Source organism: Pelmatolapia mariae, linkage group LG22 (genome assembly GCF_036321145.2).
Source record: "Pelmatolapia mariae isolate MD_Pm_ZW linkage group LG22, Pm_UMD_F_2, whole genome shotgun sequence".
NCBI lineage: Eukaryota > Metazoa > Chordata > Actinopteri > Cichliformes > Cichlidae > Pelmatolapia > Pelmatolapia mariae.
This window is the reverse complement of record NC_086245.2, coordinates 28365338-28383807: the sequence shown is the minus strand read 5'-3', so window position 1 is coordinate 28383807 and position 18470 is coordinate 28365338. Positions and strand designations below refer to the sequence as shown.

The window sequence follows — 18470 nt, the reverse complement described above, 5'->3', positions numbered from 1 at the left end:
CCCTTAAACCTGGGACGCATAATGGACAACAGGGGGCAATCTCATTCTCAGTTGATTTATTCCTTTAAGGAATATTTAATTAATGATGGAGTGATTATGGATATAATCACTAGTTTGAACCCTACTTCTTAATAGTTGTGCATAGTGTTCTCAGCTTTAGTTAAATCTGACAATTCAGTTTTTATGGGTTTATTTTCAAGCGTTTCCAAAAAAGAGTGGATTTCAAGTGCTGAACGCCTGCTACCTTTCACTCTTTTTCTGACCTGTTATTTAGCAAGATATAGTTAGTGATTTTCTTTAAGGTAACAGTATGCTGGAACTGTGTGATTAATGCAAATTATGGTTTGCTAATGGTGACATTTGGTGAATGGTGAATTTAAGAAAGCTCACGTAAGGTTTGTTTAAATGTCAGCGAATACAGTGTCATTAGAGTTGATGTATCATAGAGGTCAGGCATACAGTTAAGCAGTGCACTGGTGTGATGAGTTCTGGTTAAACTTACGAACATGGTTTAGTTCTTTGCATCAGTACCAATGAAGCTGCAGCAGCATGCTCTGTTTGCCGAAACAGCAACTCAGTAAGGTGGTTATCAGTGAGATTAGATTACACTGACATGCATATGAGCATGCATGCAAGAATGCAACATCAACGAAAACTAACATTTAGAGATGTAATTGTAAATACAATGAATGACTAATGCAGGAAAAATGTATTGTCATAGCTATACAGCTTTTCTTTATGGAAGAAAGTGTTGCCCCAGGAATGAAGTGCATACGTGAATAGATATGAAAGTTTGTTTTAATGTTGTGCTAAAAATAAAAACATACAGATTTAAGTAATATTACTTGAGTGAAATGAAATGAATGAAGTGAAATTCATACACTTTGTTTTTTTCTAATTAGACCTACTGAAGTGAAAGAAACATGTTTTTACTACATCATAATATTACAGTGTAAATACTGGACATTTTGAGTGTTTTCTCCCAAATTCTAAGAAGAGCAAATCAGATATTTTGGTTTGTTGGACAAATATAATACAGGCCTGTTTTTCATGACACTGAAAATGTCAGAGTCCCTTTACCCAGCTTGGAAATTGTAGATTCACGGCTTCCATTGCCACCAATCAAGTTTACCATGTGAATAGAAGCATAGTAAGTGGCACTGTTAACCTGGGATGCAGTCCTGCTGAGAGCAGCACTTGGCAATCAGTCACCTCATACATCACCAGGATAGCCTGAGATGGAATTTATGCAGTAGGACACTTAATCTGGAAATAACTTCTGAAAATACCTGTTACGTTGGCTGAACAGCAAATTGGGCAGCCATGACACACATCCTACGAGGGTTAGTGATTAAATAATCATAGCTTTAACAACTGTGCCCACTTAACGACATGGGGTACAGCAGGAAGCTGTTTATGTCCCCCACGTTCTCCTCCATTAAACCTGTCCATCAGGACTCTGTTCTTTGATGGGCCCCTAACACAAACACATACAAACACTCTGAGTTAAGTTTTATTTTTGCTGTTAAAGCTGTTAAGGGTATATGGTATCAGAAAAATAAAACTGCCAGATCAATCATTTTAAAAGTTCATTTTGAGTCAAAAAAAAAAAAATAGCCACGTGGATTTGAAGTGGCCATGGCAACTGTGACGATAATCCTGGCAGTCTCTGCCATTCCAGCTTTGCTCTAGACTCAAATATCTCAACAGCTACTGATAGACTGTAATTTTTTTTTCAAACATTAATGGTCATCAAAAGTGAATTCTAATGCATAAATCTGTGTGTCAGTCATATTGGTTTATAAACAAAAACTGTTGAATTCTTGGGAAACTCAGCTGTACTTGTTTAGTTGCTCATCATAGCTCAATATTGTTATTCTTCTTCTACTTCTACAGTTTAAATTATAAGAGATATTTATCTTAGCCTGAGCTTTGTTATACCTTTCTTTTTACAACCTCCATATTTGTTGATGATGACTAGATTTAGAAATTACAGATTTGAATTCATCACTCAGTAAGACCTGTTGTGGTTGATTTTCAGTAAAGATCAAGTGTAATTTTTCATACCTCAGCCTTTTTTTTCCTATTTTATCTCCTTAAGAATGGCTCCTTGAAAGCCATCTTTCCACTGAGAGCATTTTTTGGCTGTTTGACATTGGGCATTTAAATTGTAGAGATTAGTTTGTTTTGATCCATCTTACTTTTATAGCTAGTATGTTGACCATGATGTAAATAGACTCTGGCAAAATACAGCTGAACTGCAGCTTTGCTCACTTTACACTTGATGTACAAGCATTCAGCTTGTACATCAAGTACAAGTTTCTGCGCTCAGTAATTCAGTCTGATGTCTTTGTGTCAAACGTCTGTAGTGTTATTCAGCACTTTATCAAATAAAGCCTGATTTTTAGGAGTCGGATTATGCCCAGATTTGGCAGAAATAAAAGAAAAATGAATGGATGATGACCCCGGTGGTTCCAAGAGATAGATCCTTTGTTATCTTTCAAAAAATATTGGCCAGGTAATTATTTTCTGCTTTCCAGTAGGGAAAGTGGGATCATCTATCTGAATTATTCAGCAGACGCAGAGTGAGTGCGTGTTTGGTAATGGCTTTCGATTGTAAGGTCAAAACTCGTTCGCGTTCTCTTCCATCCCTGTCATCCAGGCACCGAGAAGGTCCGTCAGGCACAAGGTTGCAAGCACCTCCACGTTGTCAACCCAGACTGGCTGTGGAGTTGTCTGGAGCGGTGGGAGAGGGTGGAGGAGCAGCTCTACCCACTGAAGGAGGATTACTCTAAGACAGCACGGTGAGGGCGTTGTGATCTTATGAAACCAGCAAATTGATGATTTAAAGCGTACTAACTGCAGAAGCCCGAAACTTCATTGACTATTTTTCTTTTTCCTTTTTATTTTTGGTCTGATTGAAGGAGCAGCAGTCCAGCACTTCTCCCTGACAGTCAGGGCTCCCTGCAGAAACCTATTTTCCACCCAGCACCCATCCACCCGAGACCTCCACCTGCAGCTCCAGAGGTTCGCACATATGACTCCGTCACAGGGAAACTGATTCGCAGGGGCCCTCAGGTGTCCCGTCCATCAGCCTACCTCCACACGGCAGGATCTTTGTTGCTCTCTGATCCCAGAGAGCAGTCTGGTCTCAGGTACTGCAGGACTTTACCGTGAAATAAACAATACTTTGTGAGGGATTATGGGGGATCATACACCATGTATGATGCATCATGTAATATACCAAATTACACAACCTCAATACAACAACATTGCACCAGTTTATTAGAGCGTGGAGCGCTTCTATCAAAGTATTAATAATCATATCATTACATTTTAAATATGTTGGTTTTCCATTTCTATAATACTGCCATAAACTAGTGCTGAACTCTGAAACATCTTATGAAAGTACCTACAGTTTCAGAAAAGTGGCTCAGTGTTTCCACATTAAGCCAGTCTGCTTAAAGACAACTTTTTTATATTAGAGCTTCAGTGTACTCCTTTGACTCCTGAGTCTCATTTAATCTTTACCTTCTTTGCTGCCGGTGTGGTGATAGTCTACTCTATGAATTACCCCCGTTGGAGATGTACAGCTTCCTTAGCCATCAACTGAGGAATTATAAAAAGGCTCCAACACCCTGTTATTGTGTGGACTGATGGTCTTTGATGGTCAGGGATATTCATCAGCCACAGAGGCTTCACCTCCCAGACAACTCTCCCACCTTGTATTGTTTACATTTTTGAATTCAGGGCAGTCAGATGTTTTCTCCCTATGCAGTGATCAGAATTGCCAGTCGCGTCCTTGTTTGACAGCAATAATGTGGCAGGTGAAAGAACGGCTTCACAGTTCACCTCTGATCTGTCACTCTGTCATTCATCAGTCACCTACATTGCCAGTTTGTCATTGGGATGCCACATGCAGACGCTGACCTGCATGCTTTATAATAACGCCAGAAAATTACAGACTCCAACTCTTAATAGCAGCCCAAAGTGTTTTTAAGTTGAATATATCTGTGATCATACTCTGTAATTAATAATCAAAAGCGGAAAATTGGCTCATTTTATTCATAGATTAGAGGCACTATGGAGTTTTCAGGAAGTTGCATAACCTTGGATTGAATCATCAAAGAAGATCTGCTCAATTAAGCACTGCCAAGAGGAACCGTAGAAAAGTTTGTCTTCCCATTTGCATATACATCTACTGGGCCCTCGTTACAGAGAAGAAAGCCTATCTGTGTTTTTTGTGACTGGTCTACCCCCTTTTACCGCCTACACCTACCTGTCTATGAGCTGATTATGTACAGTGTTTGCAACCTAATTCTGGTGCCTGGCATTTCCTGTAAATATCACTGCAACATATACAGCGTCAAGAATAAAATGAGAAAAATATGATAGAAAAATGGTAATGATACTCTTTGTTTTTTAAATTCATCCTTGTGCCTGGAAGGTGATTCGTTTGATTCGGTTTGTTTTTCTCTTACCTAAATTTTGAAAAGCTTTGTGTTAATCTGCATCTTTATAGAAATGAGAAAAAGTGTAATCGTCTCAATGTTCTAAAAGAAATGTCACAAACTAATCCCAATGTAGATATCCTCTCTGATCCAATTTTTTTTTTTTTTTTTTAAAGAGACCTTCCCTGACTTTGTTGGTTGCCTCCAAAGCATGTGGAATAACTTCAGTCTGAAGGATGCTCGATGAATTGTCTGTGAAAATCCAAAAGATGTGACAATGCTTCTTTTCAGTTCTCCCAATCAACAGTGAGAAACGCTAACAGCAGCTTAGAAATGGATGCCAGTAATCACAAACGTCAACAAGCCGCAAGCTCCCAGTGCAATAAAGACTCCAGCACTCATGTCGCATAAGGCCAAAAAAGACATTTTAGCTTTGGCTTTAGATAGCCTCATTACTCAATGACATAGTCGCTATGGTTAACCAGCTAATTATTATGTAAGGCATCAAACAAATTCATTGAGTGAGCAGGTAACCTGACATCACATTTGCAAGAAATAGAAATATATTTTACCCCTCAGGATAACAGTATGTTGGACTTGAGCAGGGCATTCGGTGAAGGGTCAGTTGGTTTTTCAAGATCAAATCCAGCCTGGAGCTGTCTTTCTGATGTTTAGGCTGATGTTAGCTTGCTTGCTAAAACGGACAAACTACAAGTGACTTCCATAAAACATTTAGTTGAATAGATAAGGTCAGCTAAATCATCCAATTTCATGTGCTGGTCTAGTAACTTAGCTGGCTGTTTTGCAAATAAGGAATTGGGGAACTAACCATTGCCAAATTTATGCAGCATGCCTACGTTATAGCCAGCTGAACAACGATACCTTACTTCCTGACATTATGGCAATATGAGTGGAAAAGCTAGCTTGCATGGTTATTATGGTAGTATAATATCAAACTGCAGATTTTTTGAAACAAGTAAATTTGTTAAAGTGACAAAGCAATTATGTAACTAACAGTTTGCTACAGTAATAACAAACATGGAGGTAGTTAGCCAGCTCACTGTAACATGACACCTGACCCAAGCATACAGTGTATACACTGGTCTCTGGGCGCCTGCCATCTATAAAAACTGTGCATCTATAAAAACATAAAGTAGTGAAATATAATAGAACATAACAGTGTTGTGTATTTCTCATTAATATTCAGGCCATTGTACACTTTCATGTGACATCTGAGCAGCACAGCATTTAAAGACCACAGGTGCCATTAAAAACTGTTTTTCTGATGTAGTACCCACTACCAATTTCAGAATAAAATGTAGCTACCACATTTGGACAAAGTTATTTGTATTTTCAGTGTTTCACGTTTGTTTTATACTTGTGTACCTTAGGGGAACCTCACAGAGTCAGCAAGATGAGGGAGTAGAGTCCGGCCAAGATGATGAGCAGCCTGGACCATCTCGGCGGAAACGACAGCCAAGCATGTCAGAAACAATGCCGCTATACACTCTCTGCAAGGAGGACCTGGACAGCATGGACAAAGAGGTAAGGATGGACAAAATTTTCGTTCAGCATTCGACCTGGTGGCGTTTGAGCTAGACTAGGGAGTCTACAGAAATCTATCATGTTTAATGAGTCTGTTACACACATTCAAAATAGGCTTGTGCCATTTTGCGCCAACAGTGACAGACACTGTGAAAAGGGAAAGTTCTCTGTACAAGGAATGAGGAAATTAAATGGTTTCATTTCAGCAGTGACTGTGAAATAAATTTCCATACCATACTCACAGCAGGCATCTACCTGCAGTGTTATTGCTTTGCATTTGCATGGATGTAGGAATGGAAATCAGAAACTGGTTCTCCAAATCTAATCCAGCAAAACACGTATGCCTCTGAGCTCATTAGTTCTCTTGATAATGTCGCCATATTTGTCAGACAGTTATGCACTGCAAAGGAGGGACATCAATTTAGAAGTGGAAATGCTGCACATATTTCAGCCCTTTTCTGCTGTGTTCAAATGCATAGACAGGGAAACATTTGCAGTTAAGAAAAAAATTAGGACTACAGATAGGACATTAATGAGGGAATTGTAAAAAAAAAACAAAAGTTAAATGTTATCAAATGGTAAATATAATGGAAGCCTTCACAGCAGTCAAAACGTCAGCAGCACATCCTTAAACCTTTCATCTGATGTTCAAATCTTTCCACGGACTATTACTTCTGTCTGCTTACTGCATTTTGTAGTTTTGGCCTCACGAGGCAGGTGAAGTGATTACTAATGTCAGGGAGCTCAGCTCCCTCTTTGGTAATACTCTATAATGGAATTCTGAATTCTTCTAATGCTTCAGCAGGGGGGAAAAGTGCAGAGCAGATCCTTGAGATCTGCCAAGAGCCTCTCGGTGGGCGATTATTCTGGTGAAAGAGCTATGTGGCTTGTTCACATGGGGTATGACAAGCCACGTTTGAAGTGAGGTCAATGGTGGATTATTGCGATTATTTTCTTTTGCATGTAATGATAATTTCTCACAGGAAAGCTGCATGGGTTACTGCTAGATTCATTTGTCCTTTGAATATGATTAAAGGGAAGTTAAAAGTAAGAATTTTGAAAAAAATAAAGCAATTTTTTGTATTTCTTTGTAGTTAATATATACTGCATTCACCTTTAAGCTGCACCATGAACATTTTTTAATTAAAAATTGCAAAAATGGAATGTGTCGCTAACATTGACAGTATGAAAGATGGATGTAGCTCGCAACGTTTGGTTGTGAAGAAGCAAACGTGACGTCATAGTAAAACCTGACTGTGAAACTACACGCTCATTGGTGTGTGGTTGACAAGTCGTTAATAGGGATGGGTATCGTTTAGGCTTTATCCGATACCAGTACCAAACCGGTACTTTTGAAACAGTGCCGGTGCTTAAACGGTGCTCGAACCGGTGCTTAGAGAATGGAGAACCCACACTTTGTCCAAAAACCTCTCATGTTTAGCTGTTTTTTTTGTAAAAAGATAACAATGTTAGCCTTTTCTGCAGCTATAGGGCATATATGGTATCACTCTTGGCTTTAAGCAGTGCTTAAACAATGGAAAAAAAAACCCCACAAACTTGTTTAGCTGTTTTCCACTTTTTCTTTGGTCATTTTAGCCTTTTTGGCTAGGGTGAAGGGAGTACCTGCCATCAAACAAGAAGACAGCCGCATGTAACTACGACGGTGTTTGCTAGTTCACCTTACATGCGTTAATTTAATACCGTGGTTAGCCTACTCAACGTAAATTACACACGAACAACATTAAGCTACTGACCCAGAGAAGAACGGCTGCTGCTGCCATCATCATCCGTCATCATGTCTGCTACACTGGCAGGGCTAGGGGCCAGGACTCTCCTCTTCGGGTTCTTGGGGGATGTTGCTAACTCCGTGTCCGATAACAGGCAACCCACCCGCAGTAGATGTGCTCGGTGTGAGGTCTCGCAGCAAGCTATCAAATATGGTGCATTTCTCGGCTTTTAACAAAATGCGATACGTCGCCAGGTGTTTCATCACATTCGAGGAGTTACCTCCTTTGACAGTATCACAGTATCAGCTTGAAGCACTTGTTGCAGGCTGCTGAGTTTGCATATTTTGCTGTGAAGTACAGCCAGACTTTTGACCGCTTCGCCTTGGGCATTTTTAATCTGTAGCTCTGCTCTAAAAGAACATACGTACCTGGGCCCGCCTACTACGCTTGCAAAGGTAAAATGATTGGCTAGAATCCAAAGTATGACATCTCAGGGGGAAAAAAAGCACCGAAATAAAGCACCGAAATGTGCGCTGCTTTTCGGTCTGGTTACTACCGTTTATGTCAGAACCGGTGCCATAATGGCACCGGATACCGGTACCCATCCCTAGTCGTTAACTAATTATCCTGTGGTTTCATAACACAGGTGATCCGCCTTTTTGAAAAGTAGTTGGAAAAAGATTTATAAATCAGACGGAATTTAATTTTTCTGCCATAAACGTGTCACAGCCTCAGCTATCGCCATCTGGTGGTCTTTGGGTAGAATGCAGGTTTTAGGCACTTTGGCCGCATTGGCTTTTTTCAGCCTGGAAGTTACTTTTGTGTTTTATACTATCTGTGATCTTTAGTAGTGGAAAAAAATACTCAGGTACTCTTTACACTTTGCAGTTCTAGTCAGATCTGTGGTCCCTTTTTGCACATTTCACAGACTCACTCTTATTTTACAGCCCACTAATGAACTATTTTGGTTGACATTCATTAACCTTGCTTAAAAGTGCAGCATGCTTGTGTAGTTTATTGTTGTATATAAACAAATTGGGGAAAAGGAATGTTTCCTTTGCCCATCCCATTGTTTTCAAGCAAATCAATTTATTTTAAAGGTGACTTTCATGGGCTGTTGTTAGTGAATGAATAAAGTAATGAGCAAAAGATTAATCTGGATTGAAAGCATTAAGACTTCTTATAATGAAACAATGAAGATTTTTGTACATGACATAATAGTTTTGTGGCTTTCAACCCTTAAAGTTTTAACTTGAGATCTGGGTATAGACCCTATAAGGAAATTGCACTTTTAGTTAGATATAATTAAATGATGTGGATGTCATTGTGATTGGTCATGCTTTAAACCACAAACTGTCTCCTGTTACTGGGATGCAAAATGATCTGCCTGGTTATTAACTCGATTGAATTCTGGGGTTAAGTAACTCCGTAGCTGCAGGCAACCACTCAGCCTGGGAACTGCTTTGCCTTGCCTTTTAGGAAACAGACTCCCCACTCCCCCTATTTTTTTTCTCCTACACTTCATGTGCTTATAGAAGATCCTTAGCTGACTCACATATCTTCTATATATTGCTGACCTACATTACTGCTAAAACCAGCAGCTATTTAACATTTATTTGTTAAATTATATACATATGCTTCCATTGTGATGTATAGTCTGCAACTGTGTCTTTTTGTTAAGACATGGCCTGACTAGCTTGTGTTGGAATAGCAGATAACCCCCGTTGCTACTGTTAGCTAGCATGCTAATTAGTCCATCAGGCTTGCTTTTAGCATTGGCACTTAAGCTAGAAAAACATATATATTTTTAATGTTCTGTGCCACTGGATGTCGCACAGCATTGCTTTTAAGGTTGTTTGATGGACATGCTAGGGCTTAGAGTAAAACATAAATAGCCTAGTGATTCAGTTCATTTATATTATATTATATTTTCTATTGTTTTGGATTTGGAAAGGCTAACAAAACAGACAACCCAGAGTTCTGCCTGAACACCCATCTTATACACACATGCCATGAATCCCAAAGCTTGACAGGCTGTTCATGCCTGGGTTCAGTTGCTGAGTTACAGTAGGACAGTTGCTGTCTGGAAGAAGAATAAATAGATTGAAATTTGATTTTTTAAAAATGTACATCTTTTCCCATTTTCTTTTTACCAGTAAGCACACAAAACAAAGAGTTCGTTGTACTAAAACCTTTAATATTACTCAATATAATTCTTTCTGGTAGAGGCATCTAATGGGTCCTTTTAGATGCTGAGGCTAAAGCAAAACAGACTGGATTTTAGAGCCACTGCAGCCAAATGGAAACTGAACATTGTGGTTTTGTTATTAATCTGCAAATGGAGCAGTCAGTGGTTTGGTCAGAGCTTTGGTATAATTATGTCTGACCTGGTATAATTAGACTGAAAAAATGGCTTTCATGTCTTTGAAATGCTGTTTTGAAACAGGGATGGTATGGTGCTTGAAAACCATGTATGTGTTCTAAGTATGTGATGATTGTCTTTCATTCATTGATGAACATGTAAGTAAATTAGATTAACTGTTTTGTTAGACTGAGGTTTGGAAAATGTAGTTTGTTCAAATGTGGTAATTCTCACTGGTTCTACCTTGGTGAAATTATGAGCTCACATATCTCTGTAGGGATTGCTCTGATTATTCTAATTATTCATCCTCTGTGAACTCCTACGGAAATAAGAGCTTTTTGCACTCTGTAATTGCTTTGTGTGAAGTAGGGGGCTGAACTACTGGAGGATAGAGCTGCCATCTCTCAATCTTCTGAAGTGTCAAAGCCTCATAGCTGCTCTCTTATAGATGGGGGGATATATTTCAATGCCCAGGGGAAGCTTGAAAATCACACTTTCCCCACATTTCTGCCCTTAAAAAGAGAGTGCAAAGGAACGTTTACTTTGTCTTGTTAAACAGGATTTGGCAATGAATGCAAACCAGGCTGGACAGACAAGATGAAATTGAGATTGGAGAGGATCGTGATTATCCATAGGGCCATCCTTAACGTCAGGGATTATAGACATTTATGGCAGTTGGCTCTAAGATTTAGGTCATACAGGCTTAGAAACCATTCTGCGATTTCCTGACAGCCTCTGGTTGCTTAGGAAAAATGTGTATTCCCGACAGGTTTGCTGAGATTGCTGTAGTTGCCCTTAGCTTGCATGGAAGATGCTGACTCGTCTCCAAACACTCACCAACTACTGGCCAAGCGATAGTGAAGCTTGAATTAGTGCAACACAAATAGACATCAAGTGCCTTTAAAGTAAAAGTAAATATGTTTCAAAAGGCACAGCTATTACTTTGAAGAGGAACGGCCTCTCTTCCTGGTTTGAGTCACACTTTTCAATTTCATGTGCAGACAAGTTTACCTCTGTCAGCAACCTCTAGCAACCGCCTGCCAACCATTCATGGATTGCTTTTTTCCCTAAGCAGCCGGAGGGGTCGCAGATTGATCTCGGCCTGTTTGACTCTGGGTTCAATTTAATTAACTGTTCATAAGTATTAATCCTTCTTTGCATAAAGACAGAAGGGGGGAGGTTTGGTGGTCCTGTTCTAGAAAGTCACATGTCTTTATCTAGCACATGCTTTTTTCCCATTTATCACGACCATGTGCACTAAAACTTTAGTATGACAGCATGGACCAAGCATTAATTTTCAGTCTTAATTAAAGGCCAGCATCTTGCTGATGTAGCACTATAGTGGATAAAGATCAAGTTGCCTAATAAGGTATCCAGAATTGATTCCCAGTATTATTCCCAAAACACCATTGTGTAAATGTGGTATTAGTTCTGAAGTTAATCATTAATTTGGGGGCAATTTTATAATGATTTGTTTAATCTTGCTCTGTTTTGGGAAAAAATACAGTGTCCAAACCCTTATGTTTACTTTGAAGTGATCTATTTAAACATTTTAAGGCATATAGTTTTATTTGCTCTAGGCTGTAGTTCTCAAAGTTGCACTACTGGGCTATTCCAACACCTCTTAAACAAATTCTGCCCGATGTGTACGTGTTTAAAGATAAATTATACTGCCCACTGACAAGGAAATGAAAGTAACTGGAGGATGTTTATGCTAATATGGCTGCTGTAAAATGCTCAGGGTAAAACGGGGTGAAATATAAATAAACACATGATAGTACATGATAGTTATAGTTCATTTTATATACTCTGCTATTAATAAATGATAATCCTACTACATCCTGCATAGCGCTTATATTATCTTACTTTATTATTTCCATAAATAATACATTTACACTCATATTACATCACAGTATTACAAAGGGGCGACTGTTTAAAAAATGTTTCCGAGTAGCTGAATAAAGGCACGTCGATAGGCCTTTGCTTTTTTTTTTTAGTTTAGATTATTAGCTTTAGCAATTTATCAGACTTGTAGAACTGTAAGGCACGACTGTTTGCTTCTTGCACGTGAAGCTTAAAGCCTTGTTCACCATGTTTTGCTCTGTAAAGAGGTAGAGAAGTTGACTCAAGTGAAGGTTCCTTTGTAGATGCACTGCATTTCAAATGTCATCCTCTTCGAACTGTTTTGCTAAAGGCCAGTCTGTGACATTCTTAAACACTCTGGATCTTCAGGGGCAGAGGGAAAGAACTACTCTTAATTGGCTCAAGTAAGGTACACATTTGAGTCAGTTAGACAGCCTCACATTTAAATGCCAGCAATGGTAACATGGTGGTGTGTGTCAGTTTACCTGGAGCAACGTGTGCAGAGCTGCCTGGCAAATAACTGTGTACCAACTGGATGACCTTTCTTTGAAATTGCTGTGCCCTTGATGGCTGCATTTATGACTGGAAATGCCTGGAATCGGTTTTGTCTTATTGCTCTCGCTAACATAATTATGTGGAATGTGGACCATCAGTCCTATGTTGGATGTTATTACTGAGACTCTATGCAGTCATCTGCTCCAGGATTCTAAATCAAGTAAATAAATGAGCATGTGGGTATTATAAAGTCAGGCGAGCAATAAGACTGGTTGTTGTTGGAGTAGCATGCTCCCTCACGCACATGGCTCATTAAGTCTCGGATCAGAGTGCATTCATCAGTCACACTCTTCACCTGCAAGTATTGATCTTGGTCATATTTCCCAAAATATGATATGCATGGCAAACAAAATATATTTATTTTTGTTAGAATTAATATAGAAGATGATAATCATAAGAAGAAAGAAAATAAATGTAGAAGAAGCAGGCGGACCATTAGCATCTGCCTGTCTCATTAAAAAAAAAAGAAGCCCCCTACAGCCAACCGTAATAACACCTGTTTTATCCATTTGGATGATCTCCCAGGAGAGAGCATTTTAACCCAGTCTCCTGCCAGCAGAGTCATTTGGCACGTGCTGCACCCTGCCACAGCTAATGTGTGCCAAAGAGACATGCAGAATTAGGTATATGAAAGCCTCTGCTGCTCTCTGTGAACAGAGTTAGACCTGTAATTTAAGTTTTAATGTGAACAGCATAGCAGTCCCACCAGTTTCCACATACATTAAGACTTGCAATCTGTGAAATTTAATTTGGCCAATAATGAGCGTTTTTGTTGATTTAAAAGCTTAAATGTATTTATTTTCTTTGCAATAAAGTCACAAGTTTACTTTTAATCCAGTGCAAAGCTCCTCTTGGGGGTCAGGGTGCCCTAGCTTGATTACCGCTACTTGTCACCATATCAGTTCTCAGATTACATCAGTCCAAGCGTTTACTAATGATTTAAGAATGCTACAGAATCTGGAAATACAAGAGGGATAATTGCATTTGAAGCTCAGACATGGAAACCTGTTCTGAGCCTTTTGGCATTAGCAAATATGTAGTAGGGGAACTTGGACTTGAGTGGTTGAACGTGTGTTCTTACAGCATTAGCGTATAAATACCCGGAGTGCTTAAATTTAGGTTCATTATGTCTGATGCAAAGATGTGTTTTTAGTTCTGGACATGCAATTAATACATTTACTGGACAGTTTTTGTGATGTCATTTATTTAATTTATTGTAATAAACAACTCAGTTGTTTGTTTGTAATTTGTTTGTAATTTTAGCTCAGTTTGGTGTTTTTAAATGTCAGTCTATTTATACTCGCTGAAGGTTTTTAATTCGGGTTGCTGTTTAAGCTCACTTAAAAGACTATAAAAAATCTTATATTTAGCTGCTTTATGTTAACTCCTGATAATTGTCTGGCAGTGTTAACAGAAAAACTCAAACGTCCTTCAATTAGCCTCAACTTTATAGAATACTGTCAAACTTTTAAGGACTGGGCTATTGTCTGACAGAACTAGTTCTTAAGATATGCTTTGCAACCACATAAAATGTTAACTGTCTTTAAAGTTATTATGATTGATCACACTCAAAGCTGATTGACAAGCTTCGCATTCTAGAGAGAGATGTGGAAAGTGGAAGACGTGAAATTACTTGAAAACTGCAAAAACAAAGCACATTTTCATGCTAACTGGGTATACACTGATAGCATAGCATTATCCAAACAGAGTTCAATTCTGAAAACGTTTGTGAACAAGAACAGAATGCATTGATTTAGAAATCTCATAAACCCATATTGTCTTCACAGTAGAGCATAGAAAACATACGTTGGAAGTAAGACAATGTAGCTTTATAAGAAAAGAGTATTAGGTCAAGTTTGATGGAAGTGAATCTGTTCAGATGAAATCATCTACCTATTAAGCTGAGTGTGTGGTACGGTCTGTGGTGCTGAATTTGAGTTTCACAATTTTCAAAGAATTTAATTAGAAGACATTAGACTGATCAAATCAGACCAATGCTGCAAACAGGAATCATGCCAACACAACCAGCAAATTATTGCTCCCAGTCACACGAGTCCATCATTTAGCCCTTAACCTGAAGCGGGATGAATATTCCATCTGGTCCAGTTTCCATTTGCACCAGTCTTTGGCAGCCTGGCAGAAATCTCTCATTTGGCTGTTGCATAATGTCCACTATTGGTCCACATTAAAAAAAAAAACAAAAAGAAAAGAAGCTTCTATTCCTTTCTGAGCAACTTGGTGAAGGTTTATTTTTTTCTAAGGTTAAAAAAAAACACATCATTGATATAAACACTGAAATCTAAAAAGTAATAACACAAAAAACTGTCACCTGAAGCTACGTGGGGTCCGTTATTTCACAGTAATGTTTTCAATTCAGCCTTATGCAACTCTCCTCGACTAACCTCAGCTTTTTTAGCATCTTTTCTGGATAATGGTAAAAAAAAACAGCATGTTCCTGTTTACAGAGCCTCTAACAAGATTGCTGCATCTTTTCCGTTTGAGCACTTCAGCTTTCCTTTATTTATGAGGAGCAAGCAGAGGATGGGAATGCCCTTGACTCAAAACAGTGAGAGCTGGGTTTGTGACCCTGAGCTAATGAACAGCTGCAGGTATGAGTAGATTGGTGTTGGAGTTCTTTGTGCTCCTGATTCACCGGTCCCAATGCATAACATTACTGTTTTGGTTTAAATAGCTAGTAATCACAATATCTTCACATCGACTTCTCGTATTCATTTCCATTAATTTCTTTTCCCGATGGTCTCCAGTGAGCACTTTCTCACCCAGCACAAAGCCCTCATCTTCCTCTCCCCACTTTGAATGAGCCATCAACACTCTTACTCCATTCAGCAATCAGCCGTCGGCTCTATTATCACCTCTGACTACCTTTCCCAGATGAAGTCGGTAATTTTGGCAGGGTGTAGCTTATGTAATCCCTCTTCATTGGGACTTTGCTATGAAAAGTTCTCCATGAGCTGCCCTCACGCTGAAAACATGAGCTCCGTGTACACTAACCCAGCATAAACCGAAATTGGTGAGAACAATGATTGCTGATTGGCTGCACAGAAATATGCTGAGCTCCCACTCTGGATTCCTACCTCACATATTGTAGCGCTTGCAGGCATAATGTTTTCTCCTGTGAGTTACCTTAATATAAAGAGAAAGTGATGTTTTTTTAGGTAGGCGAACCAGTCCTACACCAAAACTTTAAGATTTAAGAAAGTTCTTTTCATAGCTAAGCTCTGGGGTACGTACTACTGGATTTTGTCCAGAAAAGTTGTTGGGGTGGTGTGATTCAGTTCAGTTTAATGTACCAGTTGACATAGCGCCATATGTGTGTGTGCAGGTGTATAAAAAAGATTGCAATTAATTAAATTAATTGAATTATTTGGAGCAGCTACAACGATCAATCAAGAGAAAACAGACTCGGTTAGTTTGACACTTAATGTAACTGTGTGTTTGTAAAGCTCAGAGCCCAACCAATTTATTATTGGCTATCTGCCGATCTATCCATTTATTGACGTTGGCTTTTACACCAGTCAATAAATAGAAAAGGAAAAAAAAAAGAAATTTTTTACCAAATATCAGGATCAGTCTTAAATATCCGTCAGTCAGACCTTACTAGCGATACTAGTTTATTTCCTCTCGTGAACGGTTTTTTTTCCCATCGGTGCATCCTCTGTGTGGAGGTCACAATGAAGAGTGGAGGAGAAGAAAGGTGTGCCATTTTTACACAGGTAAAAATTGATTGAATAAGACGGTCAAATTTTAGGCATAAAGAATAAATCAGGAAAGATTAAAGCAAATTTTTTTTAAATTTAATTTTGTTTTAGCTGTTGCGCTTATATCTGTCCACTAAGGCTCACATTGTCTGTAATAATACCAGTATAAATGTTTACATTGTACAGCAAAGTCGTTGCTATAGCAACACTATGCCTTTTTGTTCCCTGGTGTGAAAAACAGCCACATATCTGCCTTATGCTTTGTTCCAAAAATTTCCAGGGAAAACACTAGCTAGGCAATTTTTCTCTTACTTATTTTTGGATTAAGGATATATTGCTGTTATTATACTAATATTACTACTATATACTGTTATTGCACTATAATGCTGCTGCTGGCAGCTTAAAGCAATAGATTCTCACTTCAAATTAGAAAGTTTGTCATCTGTGACTGCAGCTTTTTGGAATTAATTAATATTGAGGCTATATCACCCACCCCTACTGTCCACTTCTGTTTGGTAATTAAGGTAAGCTAAGTCTTTCATAGTTGTATGTGACTGAGGCTGGTGAGGGAATGCTGCTGTGTTTTTGTTTGTTTTTGCTGCACATTTTGAAAGATCAGTGCCATCTCCTGCTCCTGCAGCAGCAACATTATCTGTTGTCAGTTACACTGGTATGACTACAGACTGGATTGTATACAATACAAAGAGCACCAGTGAGAGTCACAGTAAAGGTATTTTATATGACTGACTCAATGAATAATTTAGTTACCTTATTAAGTAACCATCCAATCATACACACAGGTAAAATTGTATTAAGTCGTAACGTTTGCCTTGTTCTTTATTCAATTGTATTTTATCTCTAGGTTTTTTTCCAAGCTGTCTTTATGTGTGTGTATAAACAGTTCATGGGAACAGTAGATCTAATAAGATGCATTTTAAGGGTTAGCAAATTTAAGGGTTGTAAGGATCGCTTTTGTTGAGAACAATGGGGTCCAAATCCAGGCCTCGAGGGCCGGTGCCCTGCAGCTTTTAGATGTGTCCTTGAGCCATCACAGCTGATTTAAATGGCTAAATGACCTCCTCAGCATGTCTTGAAGTTCTCCAGAGGCCTGGTAATGAACTAATCATTTGATTCAGGTGTGTAGACCCAGGGTGATATCTAAACACCTTCAGGACAACGGCCCTCGAGGTCTGGAGTTGGCCAAACCTGGTCTAGAAAAAACACAGGGGTCAACTTAAGGCTGCTATGCCCTGAAAAAACACTGGAGAAACCCTGGAGTTCCTAGATCAGCTGGCAAGTCTTTAATGAAAAGGTTAACTGGTTAGTTTGTTCAAGTAGAGCCGTCTGCTCTTGTCTCTTGCTTTTATCCTGTTGCAGCTGATATTTTGGATAAAAAGTTCAGTAACATTCACAAAGGCCATTTCATTGGCCTCAGTTATTCCTTCACCATTAAAGAGGAACTAAACCACCACTGAAAAAGTTGTCTGTACTCATGATAAAACCCTTTAATAAAATGTATTTGTATAGAGAGCAGTTGCAAGTCTGCAGCTATTCACCAAGGGTTGTTCTGTTGACAGAAGAGAAAAGGTGTAATTGGCTAGAACGTGTACAGGACCTACATCATACTTGTCTTGTAGTCTGATCTTCACATAAGGCAGTGATAATTTATTTAGCATCACGATGATTAAGCTGTTTGTCCTATAAAACCATTTTTGTCTTATTTGTCATCGTGAAATTAATACATGATGGTAATAATAAACTCAGGGTAGACCATGCATTTTTTAAAAAATAAAAATAAAAACATTAAGTAGCTCCATAGGTGGAGGAGGTTGATGTATTTCTTGAAAGACTACTCCATTATGAGCTAATGTGGCTAAAATGAACATCCATCTATGTCAGGTTGTTAAAATCTTTGGGTATTATTCATGTAAGTCTTTGGCATTGATGGATAGAAAAACCTTTGTTTAAATGCCATCACATATAATAATGGAGATAAAATGACAAATATCAGTGGACTGTAAAAGAACAGCCTGGTAAGGTGTAAGAGATACTTTATGCAAAGTAAGATGTCAGAGCAGAAATTTGATCAAAGCTGTGAGCAATGGCTGCTAATTTTCTTTAAGCTGACCTCAGCCCAAGCTAATACTCATTCCCCTGGGCAACATCTGTTCAGTGCTCCCCCAAGTAAAGGCTTCTTCTAATTGCTGCCCTTTGTTTGATCATAATTGACTGTCGGCTTATTTCTCAG

The 18470-nt window shown here is 38.7% G+C and overlaps 1 protein-coding gene across 3 annotated transcripts in view; it reads left to right on the top strand.

Annotated features, from left to right (window-relative positions):
- The window catches only part of ctdp1 (CTD (carboxy-terminal domain, RNA polymerase II, polypeptide A) phosphatase, subunit 1), an 83186-nt gene that overhangs the window by 15003 nt on the left and 49713 nt on the right, over positions 1–18470 (top strand). For 2 of the 3 annotated variants that reach the window (XM_065471270.1, XM_065471272.1), the window contains exons 9-11: positions 2663–2804; positions 2925–3155; positions 5843–5996. In XM_065471270.1, the coding sequence (XP_065327342.1) occupies positions 2663–2804; positions 2925–3155; positions 5843–5996 (527 nt within the window). The remainder of the gene's footprint in view (positions 1–2662; positions 2805–2924; positions 3156–5842; positions 5997–18470) is intronic. The other variant, XM_065471271.1, reaches the window with a different exon arrangement.